This window comes from Monodon monoceros, unplaced genomic scaffold, assembly GCF_005190385.1.
Source record: "Monodon monoceros isolate NGI ecotype Baffin Bay Population unplaced genomic scaffold, NGI_Narwhal_1 Super_Scaffold_5, whole genome shotgun sequence".
Taxonomy (NCBI): Eukaryota; Metazoa; Chordata; class Mammalia; order Artiodactyla; family Monodontidae; genus Monodon; species Monodon monoceros.
The window spans coordinates 57,515,304-57,534,258 of record NW_021703782.1 but is presented as its reverse complement, the minus strand read 5'-3'; the positions used below and the strand labels follow the sequence as shown (position 1 = coordinate 57,534,258).

Below are 18,955 nucleotides of genomic sequence, written 5' to 3'. Positions count from 1 at the left end.
ATCTTAAAAGCAGAGTCAGTATCCTACTTATTTTTACTTTCTCAGTCTCCATCACAATGCCTAGCAGAGAGCAGGCCCACAATAAGTATTCAGACTATAGAAGTAAATTGCTTAGCTTACTGAGATTTTCTACTTAGCTGCAAAAGATTTTAAAAAATTGATAGAAACGTTCCTAAAATATGTCTTCCAGATTTTCTGAGTATACAATGAATATAATTTAACTCTTGATGACTCGGATCATCAGTTTGAACAAGTTATTGTTTCATATTTTAAGGCAGTGACTGCAGGGTTTACAGGGCTATAACCTATGTTCCTATATTGAGTGGTTATTGATTACTAATAGTTTTGGACTCCTAAGATCTGCTTTTGTAGGTTTTTTTCTCAATTGTCTATTAGCATTTCATGCTACTGCCACTAAATCTGCCTTAAACGGCCTTGTCCTAATTAAAAGCACCTGCTACAACTAGTTAGCATCATATCTTCATTAAAAGAAACTGGTTCCATGCAAGGATTTTTTTCTACTTTAAAGTGCTAGAGATCCAGATGTGGACTCTGGGTCTTCTATTTAGACTCCTTTTTATTCTCTGGTAGATTTGGGATTAATTTTCCTTCCATATATAATGTATCATTTTTACCTTTTTTTTTTTTTTTTGGAGGTACATGGGCCTCTGACTGTTGTGGCCTCTCCCGCTGCGGAGCACAGGCTCCAGACGCGCAGGCTCAGTGGCCATGGCTCACGGGCCCAGCCGTTCCGCGGCACGTGGGATCCTCCCAGACCGGCGCACAAACCCGTGTCCCCTGCATCAGCAGGCGGACTCTCAACCACTGCGCCACCAGGGAAGCCCCATTTTTACCTTTTTTACAGAGTCTGGTAAGATGGTAGGAAAGTTCTATTACTGTTCAATCTTCTCTATTTTTTGGATGGTATTCTTCCCTAGTTCACAAAAGGTTAAACTACCCTATCTTTAAATTTTAGGGGCTTTCCAAAGATTTTGATATCTTCTGTAATATAAAAAAGAGAATGATGTGAAGCTCATTTTCTGGTCTTAAGCACCTCACGGATTTAAATTCAATTTTCCAGAACTCCTACCACTGAAAGGCAGTAGAGTAACTATTAAATAGAAAATAATACAAATTTACTTGGGGCTTTGAAAAATATTTGGCATTTAGATTGTTACTTACATTTGAATAAGTGTGTGTGATATGTAATTCAAAAGAGTTTAAGGCAAATAATAAAAGCCACACTATGAAGTTCTAATTATAGAAGGAGCTGTCACCTAGTTCAATTCTTCCTTGAAGCTCACTCCATGCGGGGAACACGCAACATGAATTCTCTGGCTGATGTAAAAATACGAAACAACAGTTTTCCCTTTTAATTGGAACTTTTATTAGAAGAAAAGAGGTGTTCAAATATTGTTTTTAAGAAAGTTTCCCTGATGGGATACAGACTATGACACATTGCAGTAAGTTGAAACAGTGAGCACTATTAACAAGAGTTAAAATCCAGTTCTTAGTTGAGCAGAGTAGTTATTAAATGTCAAAAAGAATGCCCCAAAGCAAGACTTACCATAAATGAATTAGGATAATGCATTTTCAGATAATTCAGTGACTACAGTCAATTGAAGTTTTGTCTTACCAGCCAGCTATTGTTCTGGTTCACGTTTCCTGTCATCTAGTTCTCTTTTCTTACTATTATTTTGAACAGTCAGTTAATATTTGATTCTTCGTAAAATCCATAAAGTCCCACTCCCAAATAATATATTAACATGTCATTAAGGGAAGTAAAGCAAGTGTCTAGAGTGTCTGGGTGTCTGGTGATCTCTGAATTAAAAAAATGGCTTGAAAATAAAAGATTAAGTCTTTTATGAAAGGACAGGAGTTAGCGCAACCAATCCTGATTAAAATTAAAAATGTATTCCCAGGATTGGCGATAAAAAGCTTAAGCTCTAAAGTGAATTCCTTGAGGATGAGGCCTTTTAGTCTCTGAATTTCAACCAAGTTCCTTGGTATTACGAATAGTACACAGAAAACAGTGAGGAAGTATTTGCCTAATGAATAAGACTAGAATGTGACAGGTAAAGAAACTTATTTATTTTATTTGTTGTACAGGGTTTCCAAAAGGTTATTTTAATTTTTTGAAAGCTTTAACTATGACAATTTAAAGACAGAGTGTTTTTCCCCCCCACAGATGAGCTAGTTTTCAGTTTTGTTAATCATATCAAAAGATCTAGAATAAGAAAACAAGATACACAATGATGTAATTGCCAAAAACTTAAATAAAACTAATTTAAGGACAATTTAGATATTGATGCAACCATATCTACAACTGAAGTTATTAAGTTAATAAGGGCATATTCAGGATTCTGAATGTATCTAAAGTTCCTTATACTGTAGTAAAATAGATTTTTTACTCTAAATAGATGGCTATAAAATAATTTTGATTTGATGCCTCACTGTGAGCAAATGGGATATGGAGAGAAGAGGGAAAAATCCCAAAATCCTACACTATAACAGAGTAAAATTTCTTTGTTAAAGGTGTTAGAAAATAAGATTAATGTATAATAATTTCTTTGCCTTATATCAAGCTTTTACTATATGCAACTATGATTTAGGGGTTCATATAAATTCATACGTGAAGTTTTATACATAATTTGACTATATTTTACCATTTACCTGTGTATTATTTCTTACTATATCTTCACTTTTTAAGAATGTTTTCCATCATATTTTTAAAAATGAACAAAGAAAATACATATACAATCAAGTTATAACTTCATTTCCTATAATGAAGGTAAAAGGTAAATGATGACCATACTGAAAAGAGGCCATAAATCATTATGGATTGCAGACAGCTGAGATGGATCTGAAGCTAAGGTCAAGAATTCTTTTAACTATCTGAGAGAATCATAAAGGGTAAAGGTTAATACTGACATTCACAAGTTCCATCAAATAGAAGTCTTAATTAGAAATATACGATATGATAAAATGGTCTCAATCATGGAATCTGGCATATGATTTCATTGATTTCTACCTAAGTGTCAAAACATCAACTTGTTTTCTCCCCATAATAAGCTGGCAGCAGCAACTTATTATGAGACACTAGGGCCCTGAGCAAAAACAGGCATATGCCAGGGTTCTGCAATCTCTGCACAACTGACATCTGAGGGCAGATAACTATTTGCTGTGCGGGGCTGTCAGGTGCACCGTAGGATCATTACAATGTAGAATATTTTTAGCGGCACGGCTGGCCTCTATCCATTAAGTGCCAGTACCACCTCTTCAACTATGTGAATCAAAAATGTCTTCAGACATTGCCAAAGTCTCATAGCAGCGGTGGGCAGGGGTGGGGTGGGCAGAATCATTACTCACTGATAACCACCGGCTTTTACAAAACTCTGTGACCAAAAACTAGGGTGTCACTACCTCTGATCTAAGCTTCTGATTTCTCTAATGTTTGATCTAGCTAACGCACAGCCTTTGGTTAGGCAAGATTAAATGCTATTATTGTATTATGAATTTTATTTTAAGAACATAATAGAGATTAATTTTATTTATGACTTGAAATTCCTAATTCTCTTAAACATGCCTTAAAAAACATGCCTTTTGACATACTATAATAATTAAGCATATATTTTTTGGATGTTTAAAAAATTTAACATTTCATGAATACTTCCATGTAGTAACAATGATCTACAAATATTTTATTTTACTAGCCATATGATATACCACTGTGTTAATATTACTGCTTGGTTAGTCATCTCCCTACTGTTGGACATATGGGCTTTTCCCAAATTTCTACTATTAGAGACAGTCTGCTGAACACACTATTGTGTAAATTACTTTTTTGGGGGGGTAGGGGAGTAGGGTGAAAAACGAGGGAAAATAAAAGTTAAATATCAATTAGGATTATAGAATCAAAGAGTACAGGCAATTTTATAGCTTTTCTTACATACTGAATATGAAATACAGAAATATTTGAAGTCTGTCTTAAAACTTGCTCAGTGTGGAGGTGCTTAACTGCTAAAAGGTGTATTAGAAAGACAGGGTATTATATTTAAAATTTTAGTTTATCTATATTGATAAGACTATCATTTATCATTTCATAATCCAGAAAAGCTTTCTTTTCTTGTAACTTTTTTTTTGCCAAATGTTCCCTTTTCCTTATCTCTATACTGATTTTTCATTATCAAAAAGACTAAAACCTCTTTGAAGATCTAAATTATGATATAAAACATAAGGAAATTAAGGAAATGTAAGAAAAAAAGGGTCACATGAGAAATTCAGAAATATAACCACTTCTGTATTAGCCTGACAAAAATCTACCAAGTTTGATTATTTAGACAGCAAAAATGTCTAACAAATTTCAAATACAATAGGATCAGGCAAATTTATCAATATCTTAGCTCTCTCTGGAAAACTAATAAATTTCCTAAATTAAAAAGACTACTTTCCAAATAATTAAGCAAAATGCAATTTTTCTCTCTTGACTAAAACCACACACACACAGAAAAACCAATAAAATGTCATGATTTCTCCTTTAGGGCACTAAAAAAATCCTATGATCTAAATAATAATGAGATAGACAAAATGAAAGGATTTTGTCAAACTACATACTTCGATTTATATCAGTCAGATGTCTGGTATAGCACTGGAGGACGTAAAGGACGTTGAGTTCTCTTTGAATAAGCCTTTAAATGAAGTAATGGGATCAAGTGAACTAAAGCAAACTCAGAAAATTAAATCATTTTTTCTCTCCTCACATTATAAATCATAAGTAGAATTAGTTGTCTTGCAAGAATAAGTAAACAATCTAGATTTTAAAGGATTGTAAATCTTCCAGTACAATGAGTAGCTCAATGGCAAAACCTCTAAGAGATTAAGAAAGCTTTTTTAATGGAATGTTGACCTGGATGAGGAAATGGAGTAATTCTTCCTTATTGCTTTGGTAGGAAAAACTATCTAGAAAGGCCCCGCAGAGGAGCTCCCAAAAGCAGCCAGGTTTTTAAACGAATCCACATTAAATCCTCTATCACATATGTAATTTCTATCTTTAGTAAGAGCGTTTGTGACAACCAAATGTTTATATGGAATATGTCTTCCTTGTTACTGAAGCCATCGTAGATCTGAAAGCTGCTGATGAATAATATTGGGTGGGCCAAAAGGTTCCTTTGATTTTTTTCCGTAAGATGGCTCTAGTGGCACTTAGTTGTCTTTAACTTCATTTGAAACAATTTTGTTAGATTATATGTGACAGCTGTCATATCAGTGTGGATTTAAAAAAGACAGCCTTTTTTTTTTTTTTTTTTCGTCACGCGGGCCTCTGTTGTGGCCTCTCCCGTTGCGGAGCACAGGCTCCGGACGCGCAGGCTCAGCGGCCATGGCTCACGGGCCCAGCCGCTCCGCGGCATGTGGGATCTTCCCGGACCGGGTCATGAACCCGTGTCCCCTGCATCGGCAGGCGGACTCTCAACCACTGCGCCACCAGGGAAGTCCAAGACAGCCATTTTAATATTGAAGACGGAAGAAAAAAGCAACATAATATGCTTTATTATTTCGAGAAAGGTAAAAATGCAACTGAAACGCACAAAAAGATTTGTGCAGCGTATGGAGAAGGTGCTCTGACTGATCAAACGTGTCAAAAGTGGTTTGCAAAGTTTCGTGCTGGAGATTTCTCACTGGACGATGCTCCATAGTAAGGTAGACCAGTTGAAGTTGATAGTGATCAAATTGAAACAATAATTGAGAACAATCAACATTATACCACGCAGGAAATAGCTGACATACTTAAAATATCCAAATCAAGCGTTGAAAATCATTTGCATCAGCTTGGTTATGCGAATTGTTTTGATGTTTGGGTTCCACATAAGTTAAGCAAAAAACCTTCTTGACCATATTTCTACATGTGATTCTCTACTGAAATGTAAAGAAAACGTTCTGTTTTTAAAACAAATTGTGACCTGCGATGAAAAGTGGATACTGTACAATAAAGTGGAATGGAAGAGATCGTGGGGCAAGCAAAATGAACCACCGCCAACCACACCAAAGGCCGGTCGTCATCCAAAGAAGGTGATGTTGTGTATATAGTGGGATTGGAAGGGAGTCCTCTATTATGAACTCATTCTGGAAAGCCAAACAATTAACTCCAACAAGTACTGCTCCCAATTACACCAAGTGAAAGTAGCACTCGCTGAAAAGCATCCAGAATTAGTCAACAGAAAACGCATAATCTTCCATCAGGATAACGCAGCACTGCATGTTTCTTTGATGACCAGGCAAAACTGTTACAGCTTGGCTGGGTAGTTCTAATTCATCTGCCGTATTCACCAGACATTGCACCTTTAGATTTCCATTTATTTCGGTCTTTAAGAAATTCTATTAATGGAAAAAATTTCAATTTCCCGGAAGACTATAAAAGGCACCTGGAACAGTTCTTTGCTCAAAAAGATAAAAAGTATTTCAGGAACTATGAACTTGCCTGAAAAATGGCAGAAGGTAGTGGAACAAAAGGGTGAATACGCTGTTCAATAAAGTTCTTGGTGAAAATGAAAAATGTGTCTTTTATTTTTACTTAAAAAACAGAAGGCACTTTTTGGCCAACCCAAAAGAATTGTTTTGACTCTAAACACTATTTTTTACAGTGATATCCTCTCATGAAGATCAATATTAATATTTCATTTGTCTGGCAATAGTGAAGGAAGCTCACCAAGCAAGGAATAAGCAAAATGGCTATCACTATTACCAAGTTCATATATTTCATTAATAAAATTCCTCAGGTCCTTACTATGAGCCTAATTCTAATAATACGGATACTTGCTTTGTAATCGACAGTATATCAGCTAGGGCGAGTACATGGACACACATAAGAAATGACAGGCTGACAATGAAGAGACAGAACAAAAGCAAAAAAACAAGCAGACAAAATCCTTCAAAATAAATAATCTAAAGGCCTACTGGTGAATGTTTAGAGTAACTGAGATCAATAGATTTTTAGGGTATCAGTACAATTATGGATATTCATAATGATCCCTGAGTCATCAAAAAAGTGTTAAATTATGTTCAGTATAAAGGAGGCAGGGAAAATTTTTCATTAAATGATTAAAGGAAGAATTTTAGTACTGAAGGTTTAGGTTTCAGCTTCCTAGAAAATTCAGTTAAGTGGAACCCCTTATTCCCAAATGATGACAGACAAATAAACTGGTATTCTCCAATACTAACATAAAAATTCAATAAAGTGAACTATTACAATAACATTTATCACACTCAGTATCAGCTTTTGTAAAAAAAAAAATAAGGAATGGCACTGAGATGCAAACTTCTACTATTATTTCCTTTATGCTGTGTGGCCATTTCATTGATTGAGATAAGTTGTTCATGAAAACAGTCGTTTAGTCAGGTAATTTAAGGGGAAAGTAGCCTGTATACTGGTAATCTCAATAACATTATCCCCACTAAGTTCAGTTCCAAGAATTTCTATTTCTTGAAGAGCAGAAAACATATTTTAAAACTAATATGCAAATATCAAGGGTCATGGACAAGTTAAAAATTTAGAGACATAAAATCTAATCAGTTAAAACCCATACATAACCTAAAATTTTCTGATAAACATGTCCCCAAGGACTATAGAGTCAAATATTTGTAATTTATGTTTTCTTTTACTCTTGTACTTGTTCCTGTGAAGGAAGGCAATATGTTTATACCTCATACCACCAATGGCAGGGGGGTGGATGGCTTTACAGAAAAACTCAAGGATGCCTGCAAAAGTCTTTTTCTCTTACAATACATACTATAAATAAGTATATAAGCCAATTATGCTTAAAACTATCCATTAAGAAGAAAACCCTAATTCATAATATGGGAACAAATTAAAATGCATATGTTATTGTCTAACTGCAGCTAATAAAAACCAATTAGCAAATTTAATTAACAGAATTCTGTTTAGAGTCATGAAGTATGGACTAAATGGCTTCTGCAAAAAAACTATAAATAAAACCTGATTAAGACTATTCTTTCCTATTAAAGAAGAGAATCAGTCCTTTATAAGCATACATATAAAATATATTTAAAAAAACACTTTTGGCTGAGGAAAAAATATTTTAATATAGTTTGAGAAATACATCACAGAGATAAGTTTTAAAACAACACTTGGGATTCATTCCATATGAAGAGATTGCTGATACACTCAAAACAAAACAAAAAACCCCTCACAGTCTAATAAGGATTCAAACCATTTTTAATGGAAATAATTGTAAAATATACAGTTTTCTGCATTCTCAGATTATATACTGTACACAATGTGTATTGAACATGTTTTCTTCTTAATTGATGGCTATCAGTATGAACATTATCCCATCTCTTAGATTATAGCTATACTCTCAGGGGTATCATATGAGTGACTTCCAAAGTGCTTAAGGCTGTTTTACCTCTGTATTAAACGACCTCAGAAGGTTGTACTTTTATGGTACTTTAATTTCCTTCCTTCAGAATGCTACCAATATGTTCTTTCTGAACAGCATATAAAATGACTTTAACAAATCTGCTGATATGAATGAAGCTTGCTGTATCACTAACCTTATTATCATACATCATTCTAGATTAACAGGTTCTGAGCAAAGACCTAAAAGTGGTTTCATGATGTTCCTAAGGCATAAAACAAAGGGATTTTTTTTAATGGTGATTGATTTTTTTCAATGCTTAAAGCCTTCTCCATTTATTTATTGGTATGTAATTGTGTTTCAACTCTATAACACAATTATAAATGTCAGTTAAATGGGTATTACTGATTTCATAAATAATTGTTTTACCAAGTGTTGAGTGAATAAAAATAATGCCCCTTATACTCTAGTCTCTCAAGAACAATAAAAAGTGAAGGTAAAGATTAATTGTGAATTTAGTATAGTGAAAGTTAAAAAAAGACCTTCAGCTGACAAAGGTTCTTAAAAAAGACATATTGTTAAGCATGTATCAAAAACGTCTGGGGCAAGATTAAACAATTTACATACGTTATTTATGTCAGAGCTAATTGAAATTTTATGTTACTAAGCAATAAACTTCCATTAAAAACATATAATTATAATTAAGAATAATTATATTATTATAATATATAATAAGGTAAGCACTACCCAAAAAACTACCAGTCAGAAAACAACCAACCAGTATACTGGGAAATATCTAAAACTATACCTGATATAAACCAGGCAAACAAAATTAATTTACTTGCCCCAGCACCATTTTTGTGTATTAAAAATGAAAACTAGACCACATAGGAGAAATAAAGGAAACAATGTTTCTATTTTTCATTGCAAATTTTATGTAACTCAGGACAACAAGATTTAAAAAGGCTTTAGGAAGAAGCAGGAATAAATTTTAATGCTGACAATAATAGACAGAACTTTTGGATCAACACCTACCGATTTTTTTCTACTGTTTTCCAGATCTTTGAGTTCATTCTCGATTTTTGTGATTAATTCCCTGAGTTCATCAAGATTAGTGCAAATAAGCTAAAATAAAACACAAAAACACAGCTTGATAACACATAATATAAAACACCCAAAATGTGGTAACAGAAGTTGTTTTAACACACACTGAATTCACAATTATTTGTCTTTGTAACAGCAAAATGCAAAGAAAGCTCCGCAGTTTATATTTTAAAAGGTATTTACTTGTTATGATGTATGAACTTCAGGCTTTCACCCCACATCCCCACCTTTCAGTTTGCTTTATAATCCAGGTACTTTTTTTTTTTTTTTTTTTTTTTTAACATTCTTAACTTTCAGCCCAGAATGACAAAGATCTGGAAACTCACCCTAGATTTCACAGGTTACTGAATCACCTTTAAGAAATGCTTCATCAAGCAGTCTCCTAGCAGGTGAATAAATGCACCCTTGAAGAACTATCATTTTACCTTTGCTTTGGTTGCTAACTATACAATTTAACAAATTGCATTACTGCTGTTGGGATTGCTAATAAAGAGGGACTTCAACTATATGAATATATTCAAAGAAGTTAATGAAATTACGTATACATTCTTAATATGATCTTCTTAGTAGTCCTTAATAAAACCATCTCCAGAGATAGCATCTATTTCCTTTCATAATTATGTGGCTCATTTAATTTCACCTTGGTAATGCTGGCAAATGGCCAAAACACTTGGTCTTTCGTTATTAATTAATAATCAAACTAGTTTGGCTTAATTACTAAAGATTTAAACAGTGAAGTGTCAGCAGCAATAACAAAAATATTAGTAACTACATTTTAGTTCTTGTATAATTATACTGAATTTTTCCAATTTGATACATTTTACTTTTTTTTCTAAAATAATTTAAGCTTATATTTTAAAAAATCTGTTGTGAAAAAGGAATAGAAGATTTCTAAAAGATAACTGCAACCACATATAGAGGAAAAGTTTTAGATTAATGAAAATCTTGTAATGTTTATACTGTGTGATAATGAAAAATAAACCCACTATACTTATAAAGCTACTAATTCATCATTAAATTTTTATCAGTCCCATGTTTCTTACATTCATTAATTTCTTGTAAGGGTATTGTTTTCCTAAAAGGTATATTTTCTTTTAAAAGAAAACAAACAAAAACAACAAAAGCAAAAGTAGGTTACAACAAGATCATTCCTCATGACTGTGTGACAAAAATGAGAGACTAGGAGCACTGACACTTTCTTTATCATTAAGTTGAACCATACGAAATCGCTGATATGCCTTTGATCTACAAAAATGGCAACATGGTTCAACCTAATAGACAAAGAAAAAGTTATCACAGATAATATAAATTATACTTAGTATTAACAATTATTAGAAACATCTACATAATTTCAAACTCACAGAACTGACAAAGCAGGGAAAATATGTATTTAAGTAACCCAAATTAAATAATTTCAGAATAGAAAACAGTATGAGATGATGTAGTAGGACAGTGCAGCTGATATTACACACTACACATTTCCATTTGCCAAATCTAGAATTATGGAAGAAATGCTGATGGTTAAGCAGTGCACTAGCTAATTATCTAAGTGCCTCTAGAACTAGATAATGTCTTCAACTTCTGTTATATCACTAAAGCCTCAGAACCATGTTGGCCCTACACCAGGTTTCTAGAAAGTACTCAATGGGAACTAAACTTTCCATTGTATAATCTGCTATTATGACTACCATGTCAAATTTGCCACAGAGCTTGTAGATGGTTACACCCTTTTCACTGAACTTGATGTATTAGTCAATAGCACACCATGGATTTCTCATTTGCACATATGGCAAAGCTCAGAGGAGTTTTCACTTGCATCTCAGCTGTCTCATTACACATGGAGTAAGGGTACATTTTGCACGTACGTTGTAGAAACTTACAGTAACAATGAAAACATATACCCCTACACCTGACCACATCCTAAAAAATTTAAGATCTTTTAATTAGCAAGCAAATATTTACATTCCGTTTAAGGGAACAGATACCACAGTTGTGAAGTCAAATCAGGAATGATTTCCACAGCCTAAGAGCTATAAGTAAGCTGTACTACATCAGTGCTTCTCAAACTTTAACGTGCATAAGAATCATCTGGGAATCTTGTTAAAAGGAGGTTTTTGATTTAGTAGGTCTGAAGCAGGACACAGGATTCTGCATTTCTAACAAGTTCCCAGGTATGGTCTGAAGATCACATTTTTAAGCAATAATGTACTAAATGATTATGAATTACAAATCTGCATGGCTATGGAAACATGCTAGTAGTATGGAGCTAAATGAGTATGAAAATTCAAAAAGATTAATTTCCAAATAGGGGATGGAATAGTGAATTAAATGCACAATGATAAGACAAATGTTTCTTAAATGACATGACTCAAACATAAATTTTGCTGAATTTGAGGGTCAAAATATTTTTAGCAACATTTACTTTGAAGTTATCTTAAAATAGCTTAATATCTACATGACAATTTATACTCTTTATATACTAATATATACCTCTCTCTACATATATATGTAATACCTAATATATATACCCAAAATATACAGTCAAGTTAAGATATCAGAAAGTTCTCGTATGGGAACATAATTCTAATTTTATTACTGATATCAAGGGAAAAATAATTTGATTTATGCCAATTCTGTCATATATACACTCTATTCCTTCTCTCTACAAAGTAAGGCATATGTGTGGCCTTTAAACTCAATTCATTTTCAAATGGTGCTTTTAAAAAAAGAATCAATCCAATAAGAAATGTTCACCTCAATAAGGAGAACAGACGCATTATTTGAACAAAGCAAAACAGCTTATTAAGACCTCCTTCTCATTACCTTAAATTTGAAAAAAATATCTAAGGCTCGGTGCCTCCAGGGGTGAAAAGGAAAGCTCCATAGCAGCTTGGATTACAGATGGGTCACACTGCCAACACTCATAGGAGAAGGTTTTCAGTCATACTGCAGAGGTTTGAAGAAGAGCTTTATCTCCCAGGAAGAATCTTTTCAAGGATGTCACACTCTCCCTCAAATTAACCTTTCACTTGATGCAACCCATGAAAGAGTCACAAAATCATAAATCTTAGAGCTGAAAGGAACCGCCCCCAAAATGTGATTTGGTCCAAACCTTGGCAAAGGCTAAAAAGGTGTATCTCCAATTCATATACAAGCTAGTTAAAATTAACAGAGATAAAGTAACCTAAGATGACACACTCAGAGAGAAAACCATGGAACCTAGGACTCCTCCTCCTCCTACTAGATCATATTCTTTAAGGGTTCCCTCTAAACAAAATAAAACAAAAAAACTAACAATAATTGAACATGTATTATAGTTTTAAGAATTAATTTATACCTAAGCTTTCACTTCTATTAAATGGTAAATATTAAAAGGCCCTCTCTCCAACTCAAGAAGCAGAAGTGTGTGTATACAGTGGGGGAGGGGAGGTCCTATAGAGACTGAAAGAACTCCATGACCACAACTCAGAAAAATTACAAAGTAAATTATTTCTTATTTTATCACTACTTCAAGCTAGATATTATGCCCTTTGGGTATAAACTCAATAGGTTTGAGAGGTATTTACTTTATTGATTCCAAAAAGGACACAAATAAGGTAGCATACAAAAATAAAAGAATATAGTAAATTACATTAAAAAGCAAAAGGAAAACAATGCAGTCAAAATGAATAGGTCCAAATAAAATGGATCACATTTACTACCACTCTAATAAAACACTCCAATAATTTATTTAAAAAATTATAAGTAAAACAATAAATGCATGGTGTAAATTCAAAATCTATATTATATTTAAAATAAAATTATATTGACATCTGTTAAGACTATGATGACAGGAAAATTCCTTCTCACTTCTATGATCATCATATCAGCAATACTGACTACTTCAAAACTTGCAAATGAAGATATCATGTGTGACATGACAAGTAAGTCTGATTAACAAGTTAAAACATTTTATACCACTATATGATTAAAACCTGATGTTTCTCTCAATGTACTATATATAAAAATGGAAAAAATTTTAAGGGGAACGTAAAACCCTATGATGTTAAAAGTGAAACAAAAAGCTGAAGTTGAAAATACTCATTTTATTAGGATACATTTCACATGAATGAAGAACAAATGAGAAGGATAAGGATGTATGTGTAAAGAAAAATAGTTTTAAAGAAAAAAGGTAGCAATTCAAAATAACAATACAATCAAAAGGTCCTTAACTCAGTGAAGCAGTTAAACTCTAATTTTACTTTTGGTCCCAATTTGTCACATTGAAGATAGTACTTTATTTCATATCCTTTAGTTTCTCCATTGGTTAAATGGAAAAATAGAGTTTTTTCAGAGGTATGTTGGATCAGTGAGTTTATGCTTATGTTTAAAAATAATACTACTATGTAAGTCTTAGTCAACAGCTGGATTCTGGATTTCCTTTGCAAAGGAGCCTTTCGAATAAGTCACATATATGGAATAGGAACAAGTACACATGACATGAAAGATTTTGATTACCAACAAAAAGCAGAGTCATGGTAACTAAGGCTTTTAAATTATTTTAAAGACTTATCTTATTGAGACTTGACAAACTAAGCTTTAAGAATACTTTCTGGGACCTTCAAGATGGCAGAGGAGTAAGACGTGGAGATCACCTTCCTCCCCCCAGATACATCAGAAATACATCTACATATGGAACAAATCCTATAGAACACCTACTAAACGCTGGCAGAAGACCTCAGACTTCCCAAAAGATATATATTCTTTTATCCTTTGTCTCTTTTTGTGAGTGTGTATGTGTATGCTTTTGTGTGATTTTCTCTGTATAGCTCTGCTTTTACCATTTGTCCTAGGGTTCTCTCTGTCCTTTTTTTTTTTTTTTTAGTATAGTTTTTAGCACTTGTTATCATTGGTGGATTTGTTTATTGGTTTGGTTGCTCTCTTTTTTGTATGACTTTTTAATAATTTTTAAAAATTTTAATAACTTTATTATTATTTTTCTTTCTTTCTTTTCCTTTTTCTTCTGAGCCGTGTGGCTGACAGGGTTTTGGTGCTCCAGCCAGGTGTCAGGCCTGTGCCTCTGAGGTGGGAGGGCCGAGTTCAGGACACTGGTCCACCAGAGACCTCCCAGCTCCACGTAATATCAAATGGCAAAAGTGCTTCCAGAGATCTCCATCTCAATGATAAGACCTAGCTCCACTCAACAACCAGCAAGCTACAGTGCTGGACACCCTATGCCAAACAACTAGCAAGACAGGAACACAACCCCACCCATAAGCAGAGAGGCTGCCTAAAATCATAATAAGGTGACAGACACCCCAAAACACACCACCAGATGTGGTCCTGCCCACCAGAAAGACAAGATCCAGCCTCATCCACCAGAACACAGGCACTAGTCCCCTCCACCACAAAGCCTACATAACCCACTGAACCAACCTTAGCCACAGGGGGCAGACACCAAAAACAACGGGAACTATGAAGCTGCAGCCTGCGAAAAGGAGACCCCAAACACAGTAAGATAAGCAAAATGAGAAGACAGAGAAACACACAGCAGATGAAGCATCAAGGTAAAAACCCACCAGACCAAACAAATGAAGAAGGAATAGGCAGTCTACCTGAAAAAGAATTCAGAGTAATGATAGTAAAGATGATCCAAAATCTAGGAAACAGAATGGAGAAAATACAAGAAACATTTAACAAGGACCCAGAAGAACTAAAGAGCAAACAAATAATGATGAACGACACAATAAATGAAATTAAGAATTCTCTAGAAGGAATCAATAGCAGAATAACTGAGGCAGAAGAACAGATAAGTGACTGGAAGATAAAATAGTGGAAATAACTACCACAGAGCAGAATAAAGAAAAAAGAATGAAACAATTGAGGACAGTCTCAGAGACCTCTGGAACAACATTAAACGCACAAACATTCGAATGATAGGGGTCCCAGAAGAAGAGAAAAAGAAAGGGACTGAGAAAATATTTGAAGAGATTATAGTGGAAAAGTCCCCCAGTATGGGAAAGAAAGTAGTCAATAAAGTCCAAGAAGCACAGAGAGTCACATACAGGATAAATGAAAGGAGAAACACGCCAAGACATGTATGAATCAAACTATCAAAAATTAAATACAAAGAAAAAATATTAAAAGCAGCAAGGGAAAAGCAATGATTAATATACAAGGGAATCCCATGAGGCTACCAGCAGATCTTCCAGCAGAAACTCTGCAAGCCAGAGCAAGCAGCAGGACATATTTAAAGTGATGAAAGGGAAAAACCTACAACCAAGATTACTCTACCCTGCAAGGATCTCATTCAGATTTGATGGAGAAATTAAAACTTTTACAGACAAGCAAAAGCTAATAGAATTCAGCATCACCAAACCAGCTTTACAACAAATGCTAAAGGAACTTCTCTAGGCAGGAAACACAAGAGAAGGAAGAGACCTACGAGAACAAACCCAAAACAATTAAGAAAATGGTAATAGGAACAAACATATTGATAACTACTTTAAATGTAAATAGATTAATCTCCCACCAACAGACATAGACTGGCTGAACGGATACAAAAACAAGACCCATATATATGCTGTCTACAAGAGACCCACTTCAGACCTAGGGACACATACAGACTAAAAGTGAGGGGATGTAAAAGATATTCCATGCAAATGTAAATCAAAAGAAAGCTGGAGTAGCAAGCCTCATATCAAACAAAATAGACTGTAAAATAAAGACTATTACAAGAGACAAAGAAGGACATTACAGAATGATCAAGGGATCAATCCAAGAAGAAGATATAACAATTGTAAATATTTATGCACCCAACATAGGCGCACCTCAAAACATAAGGCAAATGCTAACAGCCATAAACAAGGAAACTGACAGTAACACAATCATAGCAGGGGACTTTAACACCCCACTTTCACCAATGGACAGATCATCCAAAATGAAAATAAATAAGGAAATCACAAGCTTTAACCATACATTAAACAAGATGGACTTAACTGATATCTATAGGACATTCCATCCAAAAAAAGCAGATTATACTTTCTTTTCAAGTGCTCATGGAACATTCTCCAGGATAGATCATATCTTGGGTCACAAACCAAGCCTTGCTAAATTTAAGAAAATTGAAATCGTATCGAGTATCTTTTCTGACCACAACGCTATGAGACTAGATATCAATTACAGGAAAAAATCTGTAAAAAATACAAACACATGGAGGCTAAACAATACACTACTAAATAACCAAGAGATCACTGAGGAAATCAAAAAATACCTAGAAACAAATGACAATGAAAACACGATGACCCAAAACCTATGGGATGCAGCAAAAGCAGTCCTAAGAGGGAAGTTTATAGCAATACAATCCTACCTCAAGAAACAAGAAAAATATCAAATAAACAACCTAACCTTCCACCTAAAGCAATTAGAGAAAGAAGAACAAAAAAACCCCAAAGTTAGCAGAAGGAAAGAAACCATAAAGATCAGATCAGAAATAAAGGAAAAGGAAATGAAGGAAATGATAGCAAAGATCAATAAAACTAAAAGCTGGTTCTTTGAGAAGATAAACAAAATTGATAAACCATTAGCCAGACTCATCAAGAAAAACAGGGAGAAGACTCAAGTGAATAGGATTAGAAATGAAAAAGGAGAAGTAACAATTGACACTGAAGAAATACAGAGGGTCATGAGAGATTACTACAAGCAACTCTATGCCAATAAAATGGACAACCTGGAAGAAATGGACAAATTCTTAGAAAAGCACAACCTTCTGAGACTGAACCAGGAAGAAACAGAAAATATAAACAGACCAATCACAAGCACTGAAATTGAGACTGTGATTAAAAGTCTTCCAACAAACAAAAGCCCAGGACCAGATGGCTTCACAGGCGAATTCTATCAAACATTTAGTGAAGAGCTAACACCTATCCTTCTCAAACTCTTCCAAAATATAGCAGAGGGAGGAACACTCCCAAACTCATTCTACAAGGCCACCATCATCCTGATACCAAAACCAGACAAAGATGTCACAAAGAAAGAAAACTACAGGCCAATATCACTGATGAACATAGATGCAAAAATCCTCAACAAAATACTAGCAAACAGAATCCAACAGCACATTAAAAGGATCATACACCATGATCAAGTGGGGTTTATCCCAGGAATGCAAGGATTCTTCAATATACGCAAATCAATCTGATAAACTATATTAACAAATTGAAGGAGAAAAACCATATGATCATCTCAGTAGATGCAGAGAAAGCTTTCGACAAAATTCTACACCCATTTATGATAAAAACCCTCCAGAAAGTAGGCAAAGAGGGAGCCTACCTCAACATAATAAAGGCCATATATGACAAACCCACACCCAGCATCGTTCTCAATGGTGAAAAACTGAAACCATTTCCTCCAAGATCACGAAGAACAGAAGGTTGCCCACTCTCACCACTATTATTCAACATAGTTTTGGAAGTTTCAGCCACAGCAATCAGAGAAGAAAAAGAAATAAAAGGAATCCAAATCGGAAAAGAAGAAGTAAAGCTGTCACTGTTTGCAGATGACATGACACTGTACACAGAGAATCCTAAAGATGCTACCACAAAACTACTAGAGCTAATTAATGAATTTGGTAAAGGAGCAGGATACAAATTTTTTGTTGTTGTTGCAAGTTAAGTGTTATTTATTTTCCAGGATACAAAATTAATGCACAGAAATCTCTTGCATTCCTATACACTAATGATGAAAAATCTGAAAGAGAAATTAAGTAAACACTCCCATTTACCACTGAAACAAAAAGAATAAAATACCTGGTAATAAACCTACCTAAGGAGACAAAAGACCTGCATGCAGAAGACTAGAAGACACTGATGAAATAAATTAAAGATGATACAAACAGATGGAGACATATACCATGTTCTTGGATTGGAAGAATCAACATTGTGAAAATGACTATATTACCCAAAACAATCTACAGATTCAATGCAATCCCTATCAAACTACCAATGACATTTTTCACAGAACTAGAACAAAACACTTCACAATTTGTATGGAAACACAAAAGACCCCGAATAGCCAAAGCAATCTTGAGAAAGAAAAACGGGGCTGGAGGAATCAGGCTCCCTGACTTCAGACGACAGTACAAAGCTACAGTAATCAAGACAGTATGGTACTGACACAAAAACAGAAATATAGATCAATGGAACAGGATAGAAAGCCCAGAGATAAATCCATGTACATTTGGTCACCTTATTTTTGATAAAGGAGGCAAGAATATACAATGGAGAAAAGACAGCCTCTTCAGTAAGTGGTGCTGGGAAAACCAGACAGCTACATGTAAAAGAATGAAATTAGAACACACCCTAACAGCATACACAAAAATAAACTCAAAATGGATTTAAGACCTAAATGTAAGGCCAGACACTATAAAACTCTTAGAGGAAAACATAGGCAGAACACTCTATGACATAAATCACAGCAAGATCCTTTCTGACCCACCTCCTAGG

The 18,955-nt window shown here is 34.2% G+C and overlaps 1 protein-coding gene across 4 annotated transcripts in view; it reads right to left on the bottom strand.

Moving 5' to 3' along the window:
- The window catches only part of KIAA2026 (KIAA2026 ortholog), a 104,322-nt gene that overhangs the window by 15,935 nt on the left and 69,432 nt on the right, over positions 1 to 18,955 (bottom strand). For 3 of the 4 annotated variants that reach the window (XM_029202467.1, XM_029202470.1, XM_029202471.1), the window contains one exon: positions 9,408 to 9,497. The exons of the other annotated variant lie outside the window; for it this stretch is intronic. In XM_029202467.1, the coding sequence (XP_029058300.1) occupies positions 9,408 to 9,497 (90 nt within the window). The remainder of the gene's footprint in view (positions 1 to 9,407; positions 9,498 to 18,955) is intronic. 4 annotated transcript variants of the gene reach the window in all.